General features: G+C 40.2%; 1 protein-coding gene across 1 annotated transcript in view; it reads left to right on the top strand.

The window, feature by feature from the left end:
• The window catches only part of LOC139743417 (uncharacterized), a 192,723-nt gene that overhangs the window by 113,982 nt on the left and 56,700 nt on the right, over positions 1 to 22,041 (top strand). The window contains exon 4 of the mRNA XM_071653902.1: positions 3,930 to 4,089. Within this exon, the coding sequence (XP_071510003.1) occupies positions 3,930 to 4,089 (160 nt within the window). The remainder of the gene's footprint in view (positions 1 to 3,929; positions 4,090 to 22,041) is intronic.

Here is a 22,041-nt window from a genome sequence, read left to right as displayed (position 1 = left end):
AAAAAAAAATGCTCTATAACGTCAAACACGTAAAAGCCCCGTGGGCCTCAAAAATCCCATAGTGTGTGTTATGTGTGTGTGTTCCGGAAGGATGTGATTGATATGTTGCTTCAGGTATTTTACTGTGCATCGACATGAATTTCACCATTTTCTGCCAGCTTGTGACGAAATTTGTGGCTGCTGAATTTACGAAAAACAAGTGCATAATTGTGACGCTCTTGGTCCTGTGTGTCATTTTCGGTGTCTTCGTCAGTTCAGCCGCTTTTTCGTGCACCAGTAAGAGAGATGACAGTTGCCAACAACCACAGGCAATGTACCTTGTCTTTACTTCTTAATGCCCACCTACGTGGGAGGTATCAAGGGACTTGGAAATTAATTTGCTTTCGACAAACTATCACCATTTTTATGCCCAGGTTGTTTTTATCTATGACAGCCATACTCATATAAACGCACATTTTTAGTGAATTGAGTACTATTTCAGACAGAGTTGGTCTCCTTGCAGCTAAAATGAGGCTCTTGATTAAAGACGAAATTATCATAATCATTAGTAGTAGTTTTTACATTTTTTTCCCCATTACATTTACTCACGTTCACTCAAATTACAATTGTATTATCAAAACAGCAGTTCAACTTGGCATCACTGTGCAACGTAATAAAAATACTACAGTAGTTCCTTTTAGCGGGTAACATTTCCGCACTTGAAAATGTAAATAAACAAAGGGGATATCTGAGACACACATTTATTTCTTTTCCCCTTGAAATTGACGAAATGAAAATACATGTAGTACAGCAAACTCATCAACAAAAAAGTGGAAGTATATCAAAGCTGAAATTTTATCCCCCAAGAAATTATTCTGCCCTTCCTACCGATGGGTTGATTATGCCCGTCTATCGTAGACACACATATGAACACGCGCACAAATACAAGATAATGAGTAAGTTTTTGTTTATTGATATGGACATTAAGCTTTTAATTGGAAAGATTCGTAGAACAGCAAGCATATGTCAAAATAATTTCCATCAAATATGGTTTTATTTATTCAGTTAGTTGTTTGTTTGTTTGTTGTTTTGAGAAGGCCACTATTAGGATACGCTTCTTTGGTGTAAAATGGTGAGCCACAATACCTTGCGGCTTCTCTTACAAGCATGATGTTAGCTACCTCCTTCTCACTCTGTCTGTGTGTGAGTCATATCCAATATAGACGGGATATGGTAGAGAAGCAAATCAGTGTCGGCTTTGGGATACCACAAATTTGATTGGCGAAACATTAAATTTCCTTTGAAAGTTTTCATGGGAAATTGAGGATGAAAAAAAAAACTCGATATCGAGAAAACATGATAAAGACCATCGAAAAAAAAAACATGATAAAGACGACTCATATGTTGTTTTTCAGTGAATTTTCATCCCTCCGATCAGAAGTTCGAATTTTCATACCTGCTTGCGCATAATAGATTATGATCACGCTTTTCGTTATGAACTTAGGCCTACAGCGTACTCTTATACAACAGCTATAGCGCTAGTCACTACTATCTGTCTTATATCGCGTTTATTAATTCAATGTATGTGCCGTTCGTGGTTTTCGTACAGTTGTAATAGCTAACATCATTTGTGAATAACTGTATCCTGTCTTCCAGATTGTAAGTGGGATTATTTATCCCACCAATTTTGCACCAATTGGTTTCGCTACAAGTATCAATTGTAGCAAAATGCTTATGATACCAGGACCCTCTGAAAAACAGTGCTCACATCTGAGAGCTTACCCTGAGTGAATAAGACCGTATTATGATTGTTGTGATTACTATGAGCATAATGATGATGATAATGATTGATATCAATATTATCACTATCATTATTTGTTATTCTCATCATCATCATCATCATCGTTGATACGAATCATCATTGTCATCTTGTATATTGTGATTATTGCCATCTCGTCAAAGACAAGTCAAAATGGCTACAGAACGATATCATACGTGATTTCAGATTTCAAGCCGGCAGAATCAACCGACCATACAGAGAAAACAAAAGAATTGTGGTTTTGGAACGATTAGAAGCTTTGAGAAAAGAAAAAAAAATCAGTGCACTTTTTTAATGAGTAGATTACCCCCAATAACAAACACGTTCTGATGTCGTAGCAGCTATACCCTACACAACAGTCATTGCATGGATTTATTTCACAGTTCCCTTTCAAATCAACGCCAGCGAACCTTGACTTTATATCCGGTATACACAAAAAGCCTTTCTGGTCTAATATACCTTTTCTGCCTCTTATCTGTCGGCTTTCAAACATCAAATAAACCATTCTGGTTATTGCTAAGAAGGGTTACAGGGGGCAAATAGATACCAGACTGTTTTTCTGGTTTTTCATTAAAATATTTTTTGTCCGCGCGTACCATCCGTTTCGCAAAATTCAATTGTGCAAATGTCGTCTGCAATTAATTGGAAACGAAAAGCTCCCCCGCCAAACGTAAACATGAAGGCAGAATCTGGATTTGCTCCCTGTAAATGTCACGCAGGACATGTGACGTCACTCATCACAGAAGACTGCGCATGACTGCCGATGATTGCCTCTGAACTGAGAGACAACAATGAATAAGAGATAGGGACTAGGAGCTGGAATTTCTGAAAAAAAGAAAGCATTAACTCTGTTCAAAGGCAGGTGTGTCTATATGAAACGCATGGAATCGCGATTTGACGGCAACGAAAATACCTCCATTCTCTCTCCTTTTTTTAAATTAAAGTTTGCAACGTGAGATATTCCTCATCGCGGCGACATTACCGTATATACATACACACACACACACACACACACACACGTATATATATATATATATATATATATATATATATATATATATATATATACGAAGGAGTTTCACACAAACACGCAAAATCTAATCCACCACGAAGGATGCCACGTTATGCATGTCAAAAAAGAAAATGAATTTTTAGCCTCATCTCTTCTCCTTCGCATCAATCATGTTATTCTAAAGGTCGCGTATGGTTCTACTTTTTAGTAGTTCGTTTCTGTATGTAAAAAAAAAAAGAATTCAAGAGAAAGATAGAGATAGCAATAAAAGTTATTTGTGGATGCAATTTAGATAATTAGGTTGACCTTAGTCGTCATGATAATATGATCCAACGCCATCCTATGTATCTAAAAATATATCTCTTTTGTTGCCGTATTTCCGATTTAAAATCAATTAAGACACTTTCAAACTCATTTCATTACATTCCACTCCCAGACTCCTACAAACAATTTCGACAAAGTTACACGAAATCATTGGTGGAGTACGGAGTATAAAAGAGAATAAGTACATACAGTATGATTGATGTAAGTTTGTGGGTTTCTCACACCCGCAGACATAATACACAAACATACACACAATGGTACACTACTTCGCTCAGATGAATAGATCTATTTCATTTGTTTTATCATGAATAACATTTACTGATCAAAATTGACTATGCTTGCATGCCGAATCCCGTGAACTCGAAATTAATATAATTATTTTTGGTGCTGGTATGTGTTACATTTCATTAGTCTAACAAAGTATCTCGTCGATGTAGGGCAATTTGTCAATCAGTTGCGAAGTATCTCGACCTTTTAAGTTCGTTTCATTGTTGTCATGCGTCACAGTGATTATGTTTGTTATAGGGAGAAAGCTTTGCTTCTCTCAGTGCCTACGGGGATATGTTCCTCTTTGAAATAAACAGTATTTGTTTAGCATGTGTGATTTTATTTCGTAACGTTAAGATCCCAGCACAATTCATCCCATCTTGTGTCTGATGAATTAAGAATTTCCTGTTCAATGTACCGCATATTCTTGTTGCTTTATTTTATATTGTATGCCTTTATCATTACTCAACATTTCTGTATTACTAATCTACCGTATATGTTGTTGTCCTCGTTCTCTCCCGTTGCTAGGAGTCTAAGAGCCAGCGACACCGCTTCGGTCTTATTATCGATGAGTTGGAACGGGCGGAGAACACCTCCTACAAGACAACGCTGGTGGCGTTTATCAACTGCATCCTCATAGCAACCGACAGCGTCGAGGACCGCATCCGGATACGGAACGAGTTTGTCGGTGAGTTGGTGGTAGGATGAGAGGGCAATATAAGGAGGCAACATAACCGCAGCATATTATATAGATGATGACTGGCGGGGGAGAGAACATACCGAATGTTCCACCCGAAGGGTTTGAAATGCTATTGAGGGAGGTTATAAGTCCCGAGCTCCCGAAATAGCATTTCAAACCCTGAGGGTTGAACGTTTGGTACATATTCCCGACAACAAAAGTCATCATCTGTTATATTATATGGGTTTGTCAAATACCATCATCTGTTATGGGTTATCCTATCGATTGCGTGAAAAATATGATCGTTCAATCGTTTGGTATCGTTTGTCATTTGTTACGTGAAAATGTTTTCCCATGGGAAAACATTACAAAAATGTTCTGCCCGTGGGCGAACATAACCAATGTGCCTCCATCACGTGACTGTGTTTAGCCAATCACTAACCGGTATTTGACTAACCCATTTAATATGATGTGCTATTGACCCGTGGTCGTTTTGCCCTGGTTCGCTTGGTATTCTTGTACAGACAGTCTCGATCCAGTTTATTCAAAGACATCTCACGATGAGTGTTGATATACGTACTGGGTGAATAAATTGTAACCAGCGATAAGTTCTCGTAGTGTAGCTCAATTTCTTCCTGGCTTGCTAGGTCTAATCTGGGCTACTAGTATTTTTTTTTCTACCCAGAAAACACGGGTGCATAAGAATAAAGTTTTTTAATACATTACTATTAACAATTATTAATTACAAAGTGAGACTTTTGTTCAATTTCCGAAACAGAATGGACATATTGATTTGTTTTAGTGAGGTGAAGAACGTGTTTGCATATACATTATTATAATCTCCATTATCATGACCATCTGTACCATATTATTACATTTATTATCATTATCACTATGACTATGATTATGATTATGATTATGATTATGATTATGATTATTATTTAATCTTTATTATTATCATTATTATTATTATTATTATTATTATTATTATTATCATCATCATCATCATCATCATCATTAATATTATTATCATCAACATCATCATCATCATTGTTTCCATTGTTATCGTGTTCATGACTATTCTGTGATTTCAACATCAAAAGAGTATAGTTCTAAGATCCCTATAAACTTTCATGGCTAATTTCTTGAGTTGAAAAATCCAGAGAACACCACAGACTTATAAAAACTAATGGTATTTCACAGCCGCCGAAGCCTTGCTAACCTCACGCGCCACATGTTATCGTGATTTGCCCGATTTTCCGCCTGTGTTGTACAAGGGGAGCCGTCCATCAGACAAGATGGACTTCGAATAGGCGGCGGTCATTGACACCAGTGGGTTAGAGTCTGTACTAAAGTCAATTTCAAGGTGGCCGTTTGGCCTACCAGAATGGCCAACCAATTACAATGCTCGGACGTAGACGCTGGTTTGCGACTGTGTTCCCGTTAACCTAGTTTAACGATGTGGACGATAATTGCAAGTGTAGGAAGGCGCTCAGCCCGACACTTTTGGACAGCCAAGATCGAATGCAAAGACAATACCGTTGGTCTTCCTCCCTTTTTTTCACAAAACGCTTCATTAATAGATGTTGTTGTTTTGTTTTCATCACGGAAGCGATCTAGAAGTCGAGAGGATATCTGGTCTTTCGTTTCAGGGGGGAACGATGGAAGTCATAACAGCGTCTGAATAAACTTGGGACTATTTACCTGTCGGAAGAGGGTTTAAACGTTGTCAGGTACAATGTCTAATAGATACACCTTTTCTCCTTTTTTCGGGGGGTGGGGAAGGAGGGGGGCTAGGGTTTCTGGTTGAAAAACGGTGGCTGAATGACCGATCGCATCGTGAAATAGGTGAACGCAAAAATTGAATTGAAAGGGTCAAGCTGCTAGCAAGCGTGAAGACATTCCGGTATAGGGTTGGTCAGTTGTTGGCGGACAGAAGTCGGTGACTGGTAGTTTTGAGGTCACGTCAGCAAATAAGAGTGGAGATTAGAGCGGAATTTATTGACCCGATACGATTTAGAGCGTGCTTTGGGAACGTTTTTGTAGTATGTTTTCAAGGTAGCCATGGCAACGATGTGTGATGAGTCTCTCTCTCTCTCTCTCTCTTCCATCTCTTCATCTCCTTCTCCTGCCCTTGTCTTTCTTTCATCTTATTCATTTCCTCATTTCTTTACAAACGTTATTCAGGAAGAGTTGCCTATACGCTGAAACAAAACATATTCCTATTGATAATTTCTTCTCCTCGCATTTCATTAGTCAAGTGCGTATAGAAGGCGCGCGCACTGTTGATGACCATAATCCATAACGTTTTAATTCGCTTGAAGGCCATCGTCATAGAGAAAAGAGAGGGAGAGAGACAAACGACCTACCTTGAAATCAAGCACCATGACAATAATAATTAAGGGCAGGTGGCTGCCTTATTTCCAGCTTAAAGATAATGATCCCATGTTGTGTTGTGCATTCTTTGAAATCAGGCAGTCTTTTATATATAGGCTATATGTTACAAGAGATGTACTCGTTGTGTAGCTATCAAGAATGGAAAAACAAAGGTGAGATTCATTTGCATTCTATTTACAGAACAAACATGTTATTCTTATTGAATTTCTCTGATGCCTTAATACAGTCAGTTGTTTGAGATAAATACTGAAATGTGTTCAAAAGAAAAACCCAAGATACGTTGCAATATCTAAATGTTCTCCTCTGTCGGAGCCATTGTAGAGATATAGGCGTTGTATAAAGCTCTGCGGTCAGAGTCTTGCCCACAAGCTATAATTATACGACCTGGGCCCCGTTGCAAGAAAGTTGCAATCAATTGCAAATAATTGCTAATTTTGAAACAACCATTCTGATTGGCTCAGGGTCTGCCCTACTAAGAAGACATGCATGCAACAATGATTTTGATTGGCCAGTGACAATCAGTTGCAAGTTGCGTTTAAACGCAAAGTTTCTAGCAATAGGACCCTGTATATACACACGAGTACTTTCCAATGTGTGAACCGCCACACTTGGATATTGTGTAAGTCGGGCGTAGAAGGGAAATCGAGAAGATCACATTTCGCTGTTTGCCGATCTAAATTTACATCAATACGCAAACCGAATGACACATTCCAGTGGCCGTCCCCAGTTTTTACCCTTTATGATATAAAGATATTCGTGGCGGTATTGAAATGCAAATAGACGTATGAGAAGTTCGCACAGGAAAGAAAATGTTTTGATTGCTTCGTCCCGTTTAAAAGCGTCTACCGATCATCTGCATTAAAAGGGGAAAAATCATAATTAAGTTTGTATTGCAAACATGCTTATTTTGACAATCATTTAAACCGCACCAAAAAAAGGGGGAAAATATTGATGAATGAATACTTGCGGGAAACCCATGAGGACAAACTTATTGAGACACTTGTAAAGAAAGTATGGGGACAGAAAGATAGATGGAAAAGGAAAGAGGACCAAGAGATGGAGGATAAAAGAAGAATGAATTAATAAGGCATGCACTTGAATATTGCATCTATATTATAGACAGTGATTCACACATCAACGTTTCTTTTCTTGAGGTCTCAAAAATTACAGTCAAAATCCATCGTTTTTGTTCAGTACACAACATAACGTTGGTTCTGATAGATAATATTTGATGCTGGTAATGTTATTTTACTCCAGTAACGTACAACTCCGAAAAGAAGCAAGTGGCACATAGCTTTTCTGACCCCAAACTCTGTCTGTTCCTCCCCCGCGTCAAATTATATACACTGTATACTTACTGCTCACACCCAACTCGTGTTTTTTTTTTTTACCCCGAAAGTGAAGTGTACACGTTGTACGTTGTACGTTGATGGAGCGAAGGTCGATTATAATATAGACTCTAACCAAGGAGTTACCAGTAACTCCTTGCTCTAACGAAAATCCTATTATGACGTATTTCAGTGCGATTTCATCCCTAGAAAGTCAATGACCGGTGTTAGCTGTCCATCTAACTCGTATGTTTCATGAATGTTATAAGACGGGATTCAGTCATTATATTGGTGTTTCGGCTAACCAGAATGCACGTTGCTCGTGGTGATATAGCATCAAAGATGTTTACAGGGCAATACTCAAAAAGGTGAAGTTGCTCCCATGACTCATAATATACAGTGATAAATGTTTGTCGAACGCCTATAAAGGGAACACCAGTTTGTTTGTTGTTGTTGTTGTTGTTTCATATGGATTAAAAAAGTCTTCGAGTGGAATGTTGGTTGAAATGAATGCCTTGTCATGATCTTATTCAACACTACATAAAAAAATCAAACTAGCTGTGTGCTCAAATAATGCGAAGAAATGTAAGAAAGAAGTTTATGACGAGGACTGGAAAGAAAGTAGGACACGAAGAACATCTTGCCAGAGGCGCAAGCTTTTACCCTTTGGAGACACTTGGGTTATAGGGGAATAATGCAGCATGCTCTGATGACAAATGTCTTCCAGTAATGCAGAATGGCGGGGTCACATGGATCGTCGTTTCTCTGCCGGCAAAAGTCTAAAGACCGCAATTTTTCAATATTATCTATTTGAATTCAGGCTCAGTGAAGAACCTGGATTGATGATCATTAGGAGATATTGTTATCCCTCCTCGCTGAATTACCCTCGTCTAACCCGAAACACAGTAAAGTGTCTCCGCATGGGGTAGTAGCGAGCTCAGCCCTCTGGCGAAAACATTCTTGCGTCCTCCCTCCCCGTTTATACAGAGTGGAACCTCGTACGATTCAACTTGTAACATCTGAACTATTCAATAGCGAAAGATGGTGGCGCCACATGGCCCTTTAAGTGGAGCAGTCTCAAAACTTACTTGCCAACAGATATGTTACCGCAGAATTTGAAACTTTTACTGCACGTCATGAATATGTTGCCAAGATATTATGCTGATGTAGACGGAATTGCGAGTCCAAGCATGCCAACAAAAACAGATGATACACGAATTAAAATGATATTAATGGCAACATCAATAATAACTACAATACCAATGATATGACTCTATTGTGTAAACACTATAACCACGGACGGAGCCGATTATCATTTTCACCACAGCCCTACCATGCAGGGAGGCTTCCCACCTCCCTGGCCCTACCAGGTACCCCAGCACACGCCATGGAAAGAGGGACAAAATGGGTGGTGAAAGAATCTTATCCAACAGTGCAAGTATAAAGCGACGGGCAGACAGGATTCGAACTTATGACCTTCTGATCAAAAGTCCCATATCCACTATATACCATGCATACCTTGTGATCCAGAATGTACACGTTGCTCCTCCCAGTCTCTGAGATATCTATACATTAGTTATATTTGGCGGAATCCCCATTCGGCCGGCAGCCTGTTTGATTACGATGTCAACGGAAATTATACATTCTGGTTCTGACAGGGTTGATAAAGAGGCGCAGAGAATTCAATCCAATCTTACCCCTGTACTATGTTCAGCTGCCTAAAAAATCCCCCTCAAGCCTATCATTGCACAAGGCATGTTGTAGAAGCGGCACCTAATAGGCACTCTGATCTTTCCTCATGTTCATTCGGTGAAAGTGCAGCTGATTAGCGTTCAACGTACAATTTTTTTCATGTTTTGTTAAAAATCCTCAAACATTTACAAGTCAAAGGGGCACTGATGAATGAAAAAAGGGACTTTTCAGGGATGTTTCCGATTTTAGCCGAATCAACAGGTGTTTGAGAGATTCCACGAAATGAACATGCTTCAAAATGAAGATAAACTGAGAAATACGAAACAACATTAGGTGGTTTAGGTATACTCTCTACATACAGTTATGTATATCATGATTGAATGATAAGATTTCCGAAAGATGTGACTATCACTTACAACTTGAAATAGTGATTGTAGAAAGCATGACGAAATTGTGCAGGCTGGGGGAGGGGGAAAGAAGTGCTATATCGTCTATAGTTCCTTTGTCAATATCTCTGATTATGCATAAAATATGATATTGTCGCTGATTCTCCTGACTTCGGGGGAGGGGGTAGTTCATTCCAGCATACATGATTTGTTGAAGGGGCAGGATAAGGGGGTTGGGGTGACTTTATTGTATAAGTGAGAGAGAGGGAGACCAGTCTGGTCAGTTCACGGGCTACTGACCGGCCGGTCGGGCGAGGGCGGTGCGCCTTGGGACAACAACAAAGGGTACATCAACCCAACCTCATTGTTGGCCTATTCGGAGACTGCGTATTATCCGTCAATTCTTAACTTTTGAAGTGGCATTTTGTAAATATCTGCCCGAGCAGGAAAATTCTACTTGTTAGGGTTGTAAAGGCGCACTTAATGACCTCAGCGTCAACCAGTATCAAACTAGTCTCTCTTTTTTTTTTCTGATGACCTCCGGAATAAGTGTAATAGGAATACGTAAAACGCGGAGTGTTTGATATTGACAATGCAGTGAAAAATGTATTGCTGTTTTTTGTTTTGTTAGTTTCCTTTAAAACAACTAATTCTCGCGGGTGTTAGTGGTAAACAGACCGCGGGCCAAATGTTCAAGTATTTGGGGGAACTTTGGTATAGGCCGATTTAATTAGCTCTCGACAGACGAAAACGCAAAAGTCTGTCGCAATACCATGGGTATATCCGAAGTAAGTATATAGGGTAAATTTACCACGAATGTGATGCGAAGGAAAATACCATGACATGCATTTGTTGCTTATTTTCCACTCACATGCTATTGAATAGCTGAAAATCATGGGTGAAGAAAAAAAAGAATGTTAAGAAGGCTGATTGTAATGTGTAACCTTAATGAATATTTATGACAGATGCGGTAGATTGCAAGTCATGTCGGCCTTTCTTTTCAATTTACAAACACATATTGATGACAATAGGTTTTTGTCTCTTGGAGACTTGAAGACGATCCTTTGATATTTGAATCCATATGATCTTGAGTTCAATGTCATTGTAATTTCGGTAACCTCTAATGGGGGAAGGACTGCTAAATGTTGGCATTAATCGACGTGTATGACGCAAGCATCAAAAGACCCTCAAGCGATGAAGTCACATTACATTGACATAACATTCTGCGTGATATTGCTCTCGGTAGCTGAGCTTTTGTTTTTGTTTTTGTTTTATTTTGACAATAGAATATGATTTTGTTTTTGTTTTGTAAAGAAAAGAAATCTTATGAGAACGTCTAGAATGTTGCGGCATTTAATCTTTTGTTCGGGGGGGGGGGGTTCTGGTAGATCGAGGTCTGTATGTGGCTGGACAGCATTTCGTGAATTCTCACGCTCAAATCATGAAACATTTTCTCAGAGCTCGGAAACCCTTCTGAATATCGGTCATTGCCAAGTCTTTGATGCTATTGAGTGGAAACAATTATCGTATCGGAGTGCTTAATGCTAACGCTTAATTACAAACAGAACATCTCCATTCGTGACCTTGGTTATTTAATTGTGAACGGCAAAAATACTAGGTGGAGTGATTGGTCGAGTGATATGGATACACGGTCATGTCGATAGGAGACATTGCACTTTTTGATCCATGGAAAGGGAATTGAACGCTTTCATCTTTCTCTGTTTATTGCTATCACGGGCAACAGACGTGTAGATTTTGTCGTGACCCCAACGCAACCTTTAGCGATGACCTTGCAAATGTCGCCCAAAAACTCGCAAGTGCGACGCCAATGTTTGGTCAGGCGCGCTGAGCGGGAAAAGGGGGAGATATTGCATTCAAGATAATTTTTTTTTCCACTTTCGAGCAAATCCTGGCTGTGAAATAACGTGCTTGTTTTCTTAAACTCACCATTTACGCCATCGTCAGGTGGTTTCATAGATTTTGCCTTCCTTTCTCTATGTTCATTGCATCACTGTCTTTTTTTCTTTAATAAAGTTAATACACACACACACACACACACACGCATAATTATCCTCCTCCTCAAGATGTATTCAGTAGGATCGACTTCTGTTTGCCAAACTCTTCAGAGGAAGTAGAGGATAACATACTACATGACCTTTTTTTGTTTTCTACCCCGATTATATACATCTTCTGAAATGTTGAATGGGAAAGTATGACATTGCGACATACTTTGTTTCAGGAAAGGGTTTCTTGCAACATCAAACATTTTCATTCGGGGAATTCTCGCTAACTATATAAATGTCCAAAATTCCTAACGAAAAAAAATAAATACAGTGTACGCAAAAACACACCTTCGCTAGACAAGCGGTGGAAATTAACCTTCATATTTTGTACGTTCATGTGAACCTGATCATTACCAACGGTAACCTATTCTAACATAACAGCAATGGTGTGTTTAGGCTTTGGTGTTCTTAGGGTTAATTTTCATAATGGTGTACATTCGTCATCCTCACACAACTGCCCACAAATTAGAATTATCACAAATCATCTCATACACAAAAAGAAACCATGGCAAACTTGATATCTTCATTAGAGTATACTGCACCTGTCAATCCAAGTTACAGAGCCCTTACAATAAGTTATAATCAGATCATCAAGGAACACTGACCATTTCGAATAAAAGATATGTATTTGATTTAATTTGATGAAAGTTCATGCTAGACTGCTGCCCTAGGATAAAATGATTCCATCTCACTAAGTCCTTCTTTAGTATAATTTTGCTGCAACGAAATGTAATCTGCAGAAAGTACCTTAACCTGTTTAACAAAAGTAATAAGCGGTATATCTATTTTGATCCCTCAAAAAGAAAACATTTATTAATGTAACGATATTCAGATACAAAAATCTTCTTTCGTGCATTGCTATGACTGAACCAGATAAAAAGAATGTGTCCTAAAACTGCTCGGAGCCAGGTGTGATGCGCCCTTTTACCGTGGGACTCAATTCATTAGCGTATTGGAGCGAAAGAAAATGTCAGGAACACCATTGCAATCTTTTGACAACGCTACCAGAAGATGACAGCAATTATGAAAGTTCTCTTGTCGAAAATTCCCAAAACAAAAGAGGGTTCCGATAACATCAGTAGCTGGCGCGGAAGCGAGCGTTTGTCGCTTGCCAAACATATAACGAGGGTCTTTCTTTCTTCTTCCTCTTTCAGTTCTCCCCCCCCCCCCCCCCCGTCTCCCTCTTGGACTTTTTCCCCTTTTACCTCTTTTTTGTTAATCACATCCGTTGCCAACTGTGTTTGTAAAGGAAGGTTAACAGCGAATGTGCATCCGAAGTCTCGGAGACAATTAGAAAACCGTGTGTGTGTGTGTGATATTCAAAGGGGGCAAAGGCAACGCGAAAAGTTGGATAACTGCTTCGGCTGTCAGATGCATTGTTCAGTCAGACGTCAGGTTATCAGTCCGTCGTGATACCAGATTCACCTGCCGCCTCCTGGCTACTTCCCTTGCACTTCGTTCTGTTCCTTCTGACGGAAGGACCGAAGAATATGCCTTGACATCGGCACTTGATATCAGGCAAGCTCATCACAATGCCACAATTTCGTTCTCAACCTATACTTCGGCCGTTTGGTCGTATCTGCAGGCCAGCACTTTAAGAGCCAGAGCCATTTTATCGATATTAGCCTGGACCCCGACCGCTGAGACAGTTCTCGACACTACTCGCTGGAATCGCTTCATCTGTACTTTACCATTGCGAAGCGCATCATATCATCTTAACTTGGCTCATCCAAACTTCCTCTATTCGTCAGCTCATTCATGTCAGACAATCTCTTTGAATGCCAGCAAGACGAGGAGTAATTCTGTTTTTATACGCCAGCTGAAAACGACTCCGGCCACTTTTTAACAAAGTCGGTTGCCAAGGAGACAAAGACACTTCAGGCAGGGAAGATGGAGAGTCGCCAGCTGAGCAACCGGGTGCACTTGATGGCGGCGCAGCTCGAGCAGTACCTGCTCGAAGCGCAAGACTCGTACGTGGATCAGCTTCTCAAGCGCAACTCGTACGGTGAGTTCTCTTGGCGCCAAACCGCGGAGTTCCGCTAGCAAAGAATAGAAGGGAAGCAGAGTTTAACCAGGGAGATGTTTTGTCTAACCTCCCTGGTTAAACCGTAGAGCAGCACGTAGCTCCAAGGTTAAACAAAACCCTCGAAATGATCATGTACTTAAGGTTCCTTCATATTTTTGTTCTCTCTTATCCGTACAAAGAACACCCTAGTGACAATTTACGATTAAATAGGATCTTGAAATCCATTAAAAATCCGGGATTAGTAGCCTTGAACCGTGTTTCGTCGTTTTAAGATTCATAGGTTATGGTGGCAACCTCTAATTCAACGAGGGTGAGAAAATATGATATTGGACCTTGAAAGTACTAGTTGTTGCATATTGTACGTTGTCTTAAAAGACGCGTTAACTTGTGGTGAGATCAGCATTCGTGTTCTAACTCCAACGAAACATTGCCCTTTGGATGAGATAAAAGTTTGAATTTACGAGTTATCTCTAGGAATGATCGTGTAATCATGGTATTAGGTATATAGCAGTAGGGTCAGAACGGTCACGATTCGTTCATATTAGTTCTTGTCAAAAACCACAATGTTTGTTGCAGTAAAATATCGCAACGTCTGCATCAAGTATAGCTATAACGGCACCAGCCCTGTACTAATGAAAACGTTAATTAATTGCTTCGTAGAGTATTGTTATCTTGAAAACAAAATTTAAGGTTGAGAAACGACACATTCAAATCATCTCAGGTGTGTTCTTCACCCTTGGTAACTATTCATTTAATTTCTTTGATAAAGTGCATATCATTCTGACCGCCGAACTGGTTCCTCCGCTTCTGTAAATTGGCGCCCACTTCCGGCTCCGTTCGCGCCCCTCGAAACGCGCGTGCATTCTCAAACATACACATGTTGCACCAAGGAAGTGGCAAATCTCCTTTCAACCTCTCTGGTTGCGATACAGCGGAAATGTCGGCGACCAAATACACTTCTGTATATCAAATTGTACACTGCATAATCGATCTCAGCCGAAGTAACCAGGACAGTCATTTGACTCAGTTGGTAGCGCGTCTGCGTCTAGATCCAAAGGACCCGAGTTTGATTCCCGAGTCTTGAGGGCTTTTTACACTTGTAAATTTTTGCTTAGTCCCGTGCCAACGGTGGGGCTAAGGGGGGGCCTTAGCCCCACCGTTGGTACGGGACTATCCTTAGCCCACTTTCTGTTTACACTCGTTTTTGCGAAAGTGGGCTAGCCCCACCGTTAATCCGGTACTATCTGGCCCTGCAAAATAGCAGGGTTTGCACCGCAATTGCGGTGCCAAGCAAGTGAGTGTAAACAGAACGAAAAAATAATCTGGGCTAAGCGACGGAGACGAAGTCCGACCCTCACTGACCAATCAGAAACGAGGTAATCAAGTGCTGCCGGTGCGTGCGTGTACGTGTACAGAACACAGCGTAATCATGAATATTCATGTGGTTTGGAAAGTCCGGGGCTAAGAAATACGAGTGTAAAAAGGTCAGTTTCTCCTTAGCCCCGGACAAGAGATAGTACGGGACTAATTGGCCAGTGTAAAAAGCTGAAAAAATTGGTACGGGACTAACGATAGTCCTGGGTCAGAGAAAGTCCGGGGTTAAGAAACACAAGTGTAAAAAGGGCTTAACTGAGCAATGTTGTGTGTAATCATCCCATCCCCTCTAGTAAGAGGCAAAACACTCTGTCCCTCAGATAGGACATGCTTAATGGAGGTCCCGTGTGTGAAAGAGTCAAAACTCATGCACGTAAAAGATCCCGCTTAATTCGAGCAGGGTAGATTACAGTACCCGGAGAAGTGGTCCCGCCTTACATACAACTGGACCCCATCATTTGCCTATGGAAGACCAGCTCTTGCAGTCGAATATCATGGGCTATCCAGCCATCTTCTCAGATGGGAAAACATGAAACAAACGAACAAACCATAACGGTTCGATTTGAGCATCAAATGAGAATGTTGAGAATGTTATGGAGGCTACTCATACATTGACTAAAACTTCTTAGTTACCATATCATAATGCTTAATAGTTCATGACTATCCATTATAGGATTGATCAGTACTGTGCGTCACTTTCTGAATACGAAATAGTGTGGTTGGTTTCCTATTTTGTCGTCTTGTATCAGCGAGGAAATTAGAAGAAGAAGAAAAAGGGAGAGGAGGAGGAGGAGTCGAGGAGGAGGGGAAAAAAGAAGAATGAGAATGCAAAGAAGTAAACAGCAAATCGTCATTAAAGGTTGAAAATAACTATCGCGATACTCCTTTCTACGGGCTCATTATGGAATAGTTCACATTCACCACAATGCATGTAGCGACCGGCTGACATGTTATTCATGACCTTGACTTCAGTAAAAGCGGATTGATCTGGTTTAGACTCAGTTATATCGAGGGAAGCTGAACTTGGGACTAGAGAGTAACACAAAAAAAACTCTCTCTCTCTACTACGATGATTGGTTTAAGTGGTGCTTGATTTAGATCTGCCATTACTTCCTTGATCTAGCTGATAAAAATTGGTTGAAATAGAAAACGTTGTTCTTTGTTATCATTTAGGCGTCAATGTCGATTATCAGCTCTGTACTGAAGGCACTTGATAGTGGTTGATCTACTTGAGAGACAGAAATGATCTGATTTTGATTATGAGCACACTGAAAGAAAATGTTGATGTTTTACATAAGCATTCTCCTACACTCCTTTATATTAGGGAGCTTATATCCCATGCCTCACGTGTCCCGGTTTTCACCCATCATCTTCCTCTTCCCTCTCCATTTTCTCTGTCCACCGTGAAGGTAGTCTCTTCCAGTCATTCATTCCACACTTACTTACCTTTCCTCTTTCCCTCATTACAAGGAAGCTGTCTTTGTATGTGGGTAGGCCCTACTTTGTCTCTGTCTTACTTTACTTTCTTTGCCTCGTTTTATCAGTTTTGTATTGTAAGTACATGTTTTTTTTTAATGAAAGGATTGCAGACTACAAGCTCATGCTTTTGAGCATTCCCCTCCATTTCCAACCATTTTTTCCGTACTTGTCTTGAAATTACAAACTTTTATTACTTTTCATAATTTGTTTGTCATTGCATTGTTGCATCATTAGTATATGTGTATTCAAATGTTGTACTCGTATGTGTTGAAAATTGAATAAAACATTATAGGCCTAGATATTTTCAGTCGTCGAGGAATTAGGAGAAAATTGGTTGAAGGAAGAAAATCACTCTGGCTGTTTATCTTCTCCTATAGACAATAGACATATGAAGTCAAAATTAAGACATCATTCAGAAGGGCAGAATTGATCTCTTATCGCAGTGAAATATCCCTCAGTAAAGAAAACTGAAATATTCATAAAGATCTGCAGGAATTGGGTCCATGTCTAGCACCCATGTGGAGAGTACACGGACAGAAGTGTGACTTATCAGCCCATCAGAACAACCAAATCCCATGTCGTACGAGAACAAAACACACAAATACTTCAGAGGAGAGTGCGCCTAAAGGTGAAATTCATATCACTTGAATGTCGGTTTGACAACCAGAGCGGTTTCCAAAGGGCTCTTTGAAATGAATCGTTCATAGTACGTGAGTTATGCCATTTGTCATGCTCCTCGTTTGATTTTTGGGCGAAATCAGTGAAAATGTCGCATTGTCGTGTAAGTTTTCTTTGTCTTTGCAACTATAGAAATAATGTATTTAGGACTGCTTCATTACACATCATTCTTCCAAAAGAAGTTGATTTCTTCATACAAAGTAAAAGCAAAAGTTAGTCGTGTTTGTGTATTCAAACTGCTGTAACTTTCGTAACTTTGATCCCAATGTCTCTCAGACTTCATCCTTAAATGAGGATATAAGTTTACTTCAGAGTTATGTATGTAAAAAGAATGTGTTTTCGGAAAATAATAACGCTCTTCCATCACCAACTGTTCCAAGTGCCATCAGATTACAGCTTATAGGCATGACAGAGTCCAGATGCTTATAGATCTGCCCACATGTCATGTTGTTGTGCATCAGACTAAAATCAGGGAGGTGAGGACATCTCACCTCCCTGCTAAAATCAACGAAACCACCTTCCTGCTAAGATTTATCGTAATTAGCCAGGATGTCTCAACGAGGACACTTATACATGATTTGATGAATTGATTGCGGGATTGATACGAACATAATTACGTAGTACAGGTGACAGAGGAGAGTCGTGGAAAAAATTTCCACTCGCGCAAATTTCGTTCACATTTTTCCGTAAAGTCTCCAAATGTGCATTTCTGTTTATCTTGCCATTGTCTGTGCGTAATTATAAAAATGGCGGAGGAATCGGAGGTGGTAGTGAATAGCAACGGTCGTTCGGTACTGCCTGGCGTGACAGAGTATGCTCTGACGTGAAAGTGAAAAGCGCCCTCACCTCAAAATTCCTATTGTCGCTTTTGTCTCCGCGCGGGAATGTTGTCACGATATCATTTCTGACTCGTCACTCGTTGACTCGCTGTGAAGGATTATGGAACAATATCTCTGTCAAAACACCATGCAGCACCGTAAGAGATCTCCTTAAAGGACAAGTTCACCCTCATAAACATAAGGATTGAGAGAATGCAACAATATTAGTAGAACACATCAGTGAAAGTTTGAGGAAAATTGGACAATCGATGCAAAAGTTATGAATTTTTAAAGTTTTTGTGTTGGAACCGCTGGATGAGGAGACTACTACAGCTTGTGAGTCATATGCGTACAACAGTATAAAGAAAATGTAAAAGAAAATTCAACATATTTTCACTTTTGTCGCATAATAAAAGAGCACTTGACTTGACTCTTTCTAAAGGCAGGGGGAATAATATTACCCATAACATTTGACGGTAACGAGTCACGGGAATGTGTACTTTTTTCAAAAGATGGAATTTTGTGAAATTCTCTTTATATTTTCCTTATATTGTTGTACGCATGTGACATCCAAGTTATTCATACACTGCAGTAGTCTTCTCATCCAGCGGTTACTGCACAAAAACTTCGAAAATTCATAACTTTTTAACGGATTGTCTGATTTTCCTCAAACTTTCAATGATGTGGTCTACTAATATTGCTGCATTCTCTCAATCCTTATGTTTATGAAGGTGAACTTGTCCTTTAAGGACTTAGCCTCTGACACCGTACCGCACAAAGAATTCTACCCACGTATCGAATTCTGGAAGTATGCTAACAATCTTTGGGAAATATTTTTGGCATGTCACATAGCTTCAAGCTAGAAGAAAATATAGAGTTTTGGGTTGCTTTTTTTCATATTTAGGCGTATATCATGTGATCGAAAGTACTAATTCACTGCGTGAAGCGCCAACACTGAGCTCTCAAAAGCTCAATGAACATGACCTAAAGGAGAAATTCAAAACGGGTTGAGCAGGGTGGGAGATGGCGGAGTTAGTGTTCCCTACCTTTCTGTCGGCATGGTTGGTAGCACATTTAGGGGCAATAGAATGCTCTTCAAAAGTGGAACGAAGCAGGAAAAGTAGTGGCCTAAAAGCCCTACTTATTTTAATGTTTTAGGAATGCCTTATCAGGGACACTTGGGGAGTTTTGCAACCTCCATGTACATGTATTTCAGATTTGATCGCGCACAAGATTGTGGATTCCGCATAATTTCAGAGCTGTCGACAATCGTTCCTCATAAGTTTACGATTGCCGTCAACATGCCAGTTATTACGTGCCCATAATTGAATGATCTGAGTAAGCGCGAAATGTGTATTACTCCTTTTCGTTCTTTACTTTAGTCTACACCTATTTGTCACACATTTGACGGCATGGATCAGCCGGTTGGGCGATTTCAACTACATTTTGATATAATCGAATTGCTCTCATTGAGAATGAACTCTCAAGTTGAGGTCGCGTCGTGAGAGCAATTACCGTCAAGAGAAAAATGATTTCCATGTTGTCATCATCTTGCCAAGCGGAGCGGTGCTATACGGAGTGCGAGAAGCGGTGAAGAGTGACCCATGGGACAACCCCCAAAATGGGGTTAGAGGGGTCCTTTCGCTTATTTGGGGTCAAGCGGGGTTGATTTGAACTTGAGTGAGCGAGAACAAAGAAATGGGAACAGCCAGCGCCTCGGCGGACTTTGGAGTCCGTCGAGGTACCCTGCCCCCTTCGAAAGGGAAAATGAGAAACATTTGCGCTGGCGCGAAAGCGTGTTATTGCGAATTTTAGGCCTGGGGCTTAGAAGACCCTTTTTGTTTTATTGTTCCGGTGAATTTGTCCTGAGATCTTGGGTTTACATGGATTTACACAGCCCCTGAAGGCACATTTAAGCTGCCACTTCCTATTCGTGACTTTGGCTTGTATTCAGGGTTGTGAAGGTAGAGTGCATAGCTTCCATTAAAGACGTAATCATTTACTGCTTGACATTATCATATTGTATGAATTTCAGATGTTATTCGAGTTTTGTCTGAACTGCATGCGAATGCACGCTTCGGATCACATATATTCACAGCTGGTATGTTTTTGAACCTTGTTGTAGATCGACTAAAAGCTCAATTGAAATTACTGTACAGGAGCCACTGAAACATGTAAAATGGCGGGTATTCATCCCAAACGAATTTCAAGATCAAACTAATCGCATACCTTGATAATTATACTTGTTCTCATTGTGACTCCCTAGACATTCCTTGTTGACTTCATCTATTTATTCATGTAGTCACGTATTTATCATCGTTATCATTATCATCATTATCAAATCATCATCGCGGTCGTCATAGTCGTCATAATTTGTATCGTCATCAATTGTCACCTTCATTAAACCTTCTTATTTCATTCACCGGCTTGAGATGTAGATGAGTTAGGTTTTAGTTCTTCTAATCGGATATCAAGTCGCACGTCGGGGTCAGCTTGATCTTTGTAGTGGAGCATGTTTTCATTCCGAGTCAGATTTGACCTCTCTGAAAGTTTTGGATGCGCAGACTGACCATCTTTTGCTTGAATCCTCCTGAGCATGACGATGTATACACAATATTGTCGGCAAAGATTCGCAAATGCGTCGTGACGCGCGGCGCAATTTCGGCATGGTAATCTGTCAATTTTGTTGTCGGTGTAGGCCATGAAAAGGAAGAAAATACCCTAGGAATGCGGTAACAAATTCCAGAAGTCGCCGGCCAAGCCTCTCGGAGAAATTCAACGTACTGTAGCAAGAGACTGTGACCCCGAAAACGTGCTCTTCGTCGTGTTTTCACTGAGCTTAGCCATTGTAAATCTGGCGTGAAGTACTGGCACGCCTTTTCCCGAGAGACCTTGCGTGGGGGTATTCGGAAGATCTCAAAATGGCCGTCGAACCAGACACGCGGCACATATTAGGTCCATTTATTGACGCACCCATCAAAGAAGCCGAAATCGTTCTTACCATATGATGACAAACACTCCATTTTCCATGACATGTACCATTTTAAGAAAAGCTGAAACTCAGCGAAATATTGGGTTTTTTGAAGCACACATCGGCTTTCGACAACAGTTTGGCGATCTTTCGGCATCAAGAACGATCAAAGTATGACCATGTGTCGAGCCTGCAATAAACTCGCCATCCCATGTAGCCACGATGATAGTTAAGAGTTCAATTCGATTCCTTCCAACCGCTATCGATATCCGTGGTGCCTTTCCACCACCTGCCATCATGACAAGTGCTTACCTTTAATCCTTTCGTGTGAGTTTCACGCCATGGTCGTGAGTCCGATGAGTGTGATTTTATGAACTTTGGTTAAAAGCGTCAACAAATTTTACACCGTCAATCTTACAACTGCACTTCAGAGAACTTAAGTCATGAGCAGGAAACTTTCTGAAAGTGAGGCTAAGCAATGGATAACTCCGACAAAAGTGAAGGTTCCCATTGAGCTCACAACTTTGCCATTTTAGGCAAAAATCGCTAAAACGCAGCTTTAAGCTGAGTCTATAATTACCCAAGTAAAAAGAGTGAATTATTTCGTCAGTGTGATGCCAACTTAAATCTCTTCAGTATTCAATTGTTAATCTCTGCAGTAGCGGAAAATTTAGTATATTCATGTCGTTTTTCGAGCAGAAAGCAGCGTCTCTGAAGATATTCTGATGGTTTCAAACAACACCTGTTCA

The sequence above is a fragment of the Diadema antillarum genome, unplaced genomic scaffold (genome assembly GCF_040938485.1).
Source record: "Diadema antillarum isolate AM-2024a unplaced genomic scaffold, OU_Dant_1.0 seq00001076_RagTag, whole genome shotgun sequence".
Lineage (NCBI taxonomy): Eukaryota > Metazoa > Echinodermata > Echinoidea > Diadematoida > Diadematidae > Diadema > Diadema antillarum.
The sequence above is the reverse complement of the archived record's forward strand: the minus strand, read 5'-3'. Positions and strand labels throughout refer to the sequence as shown.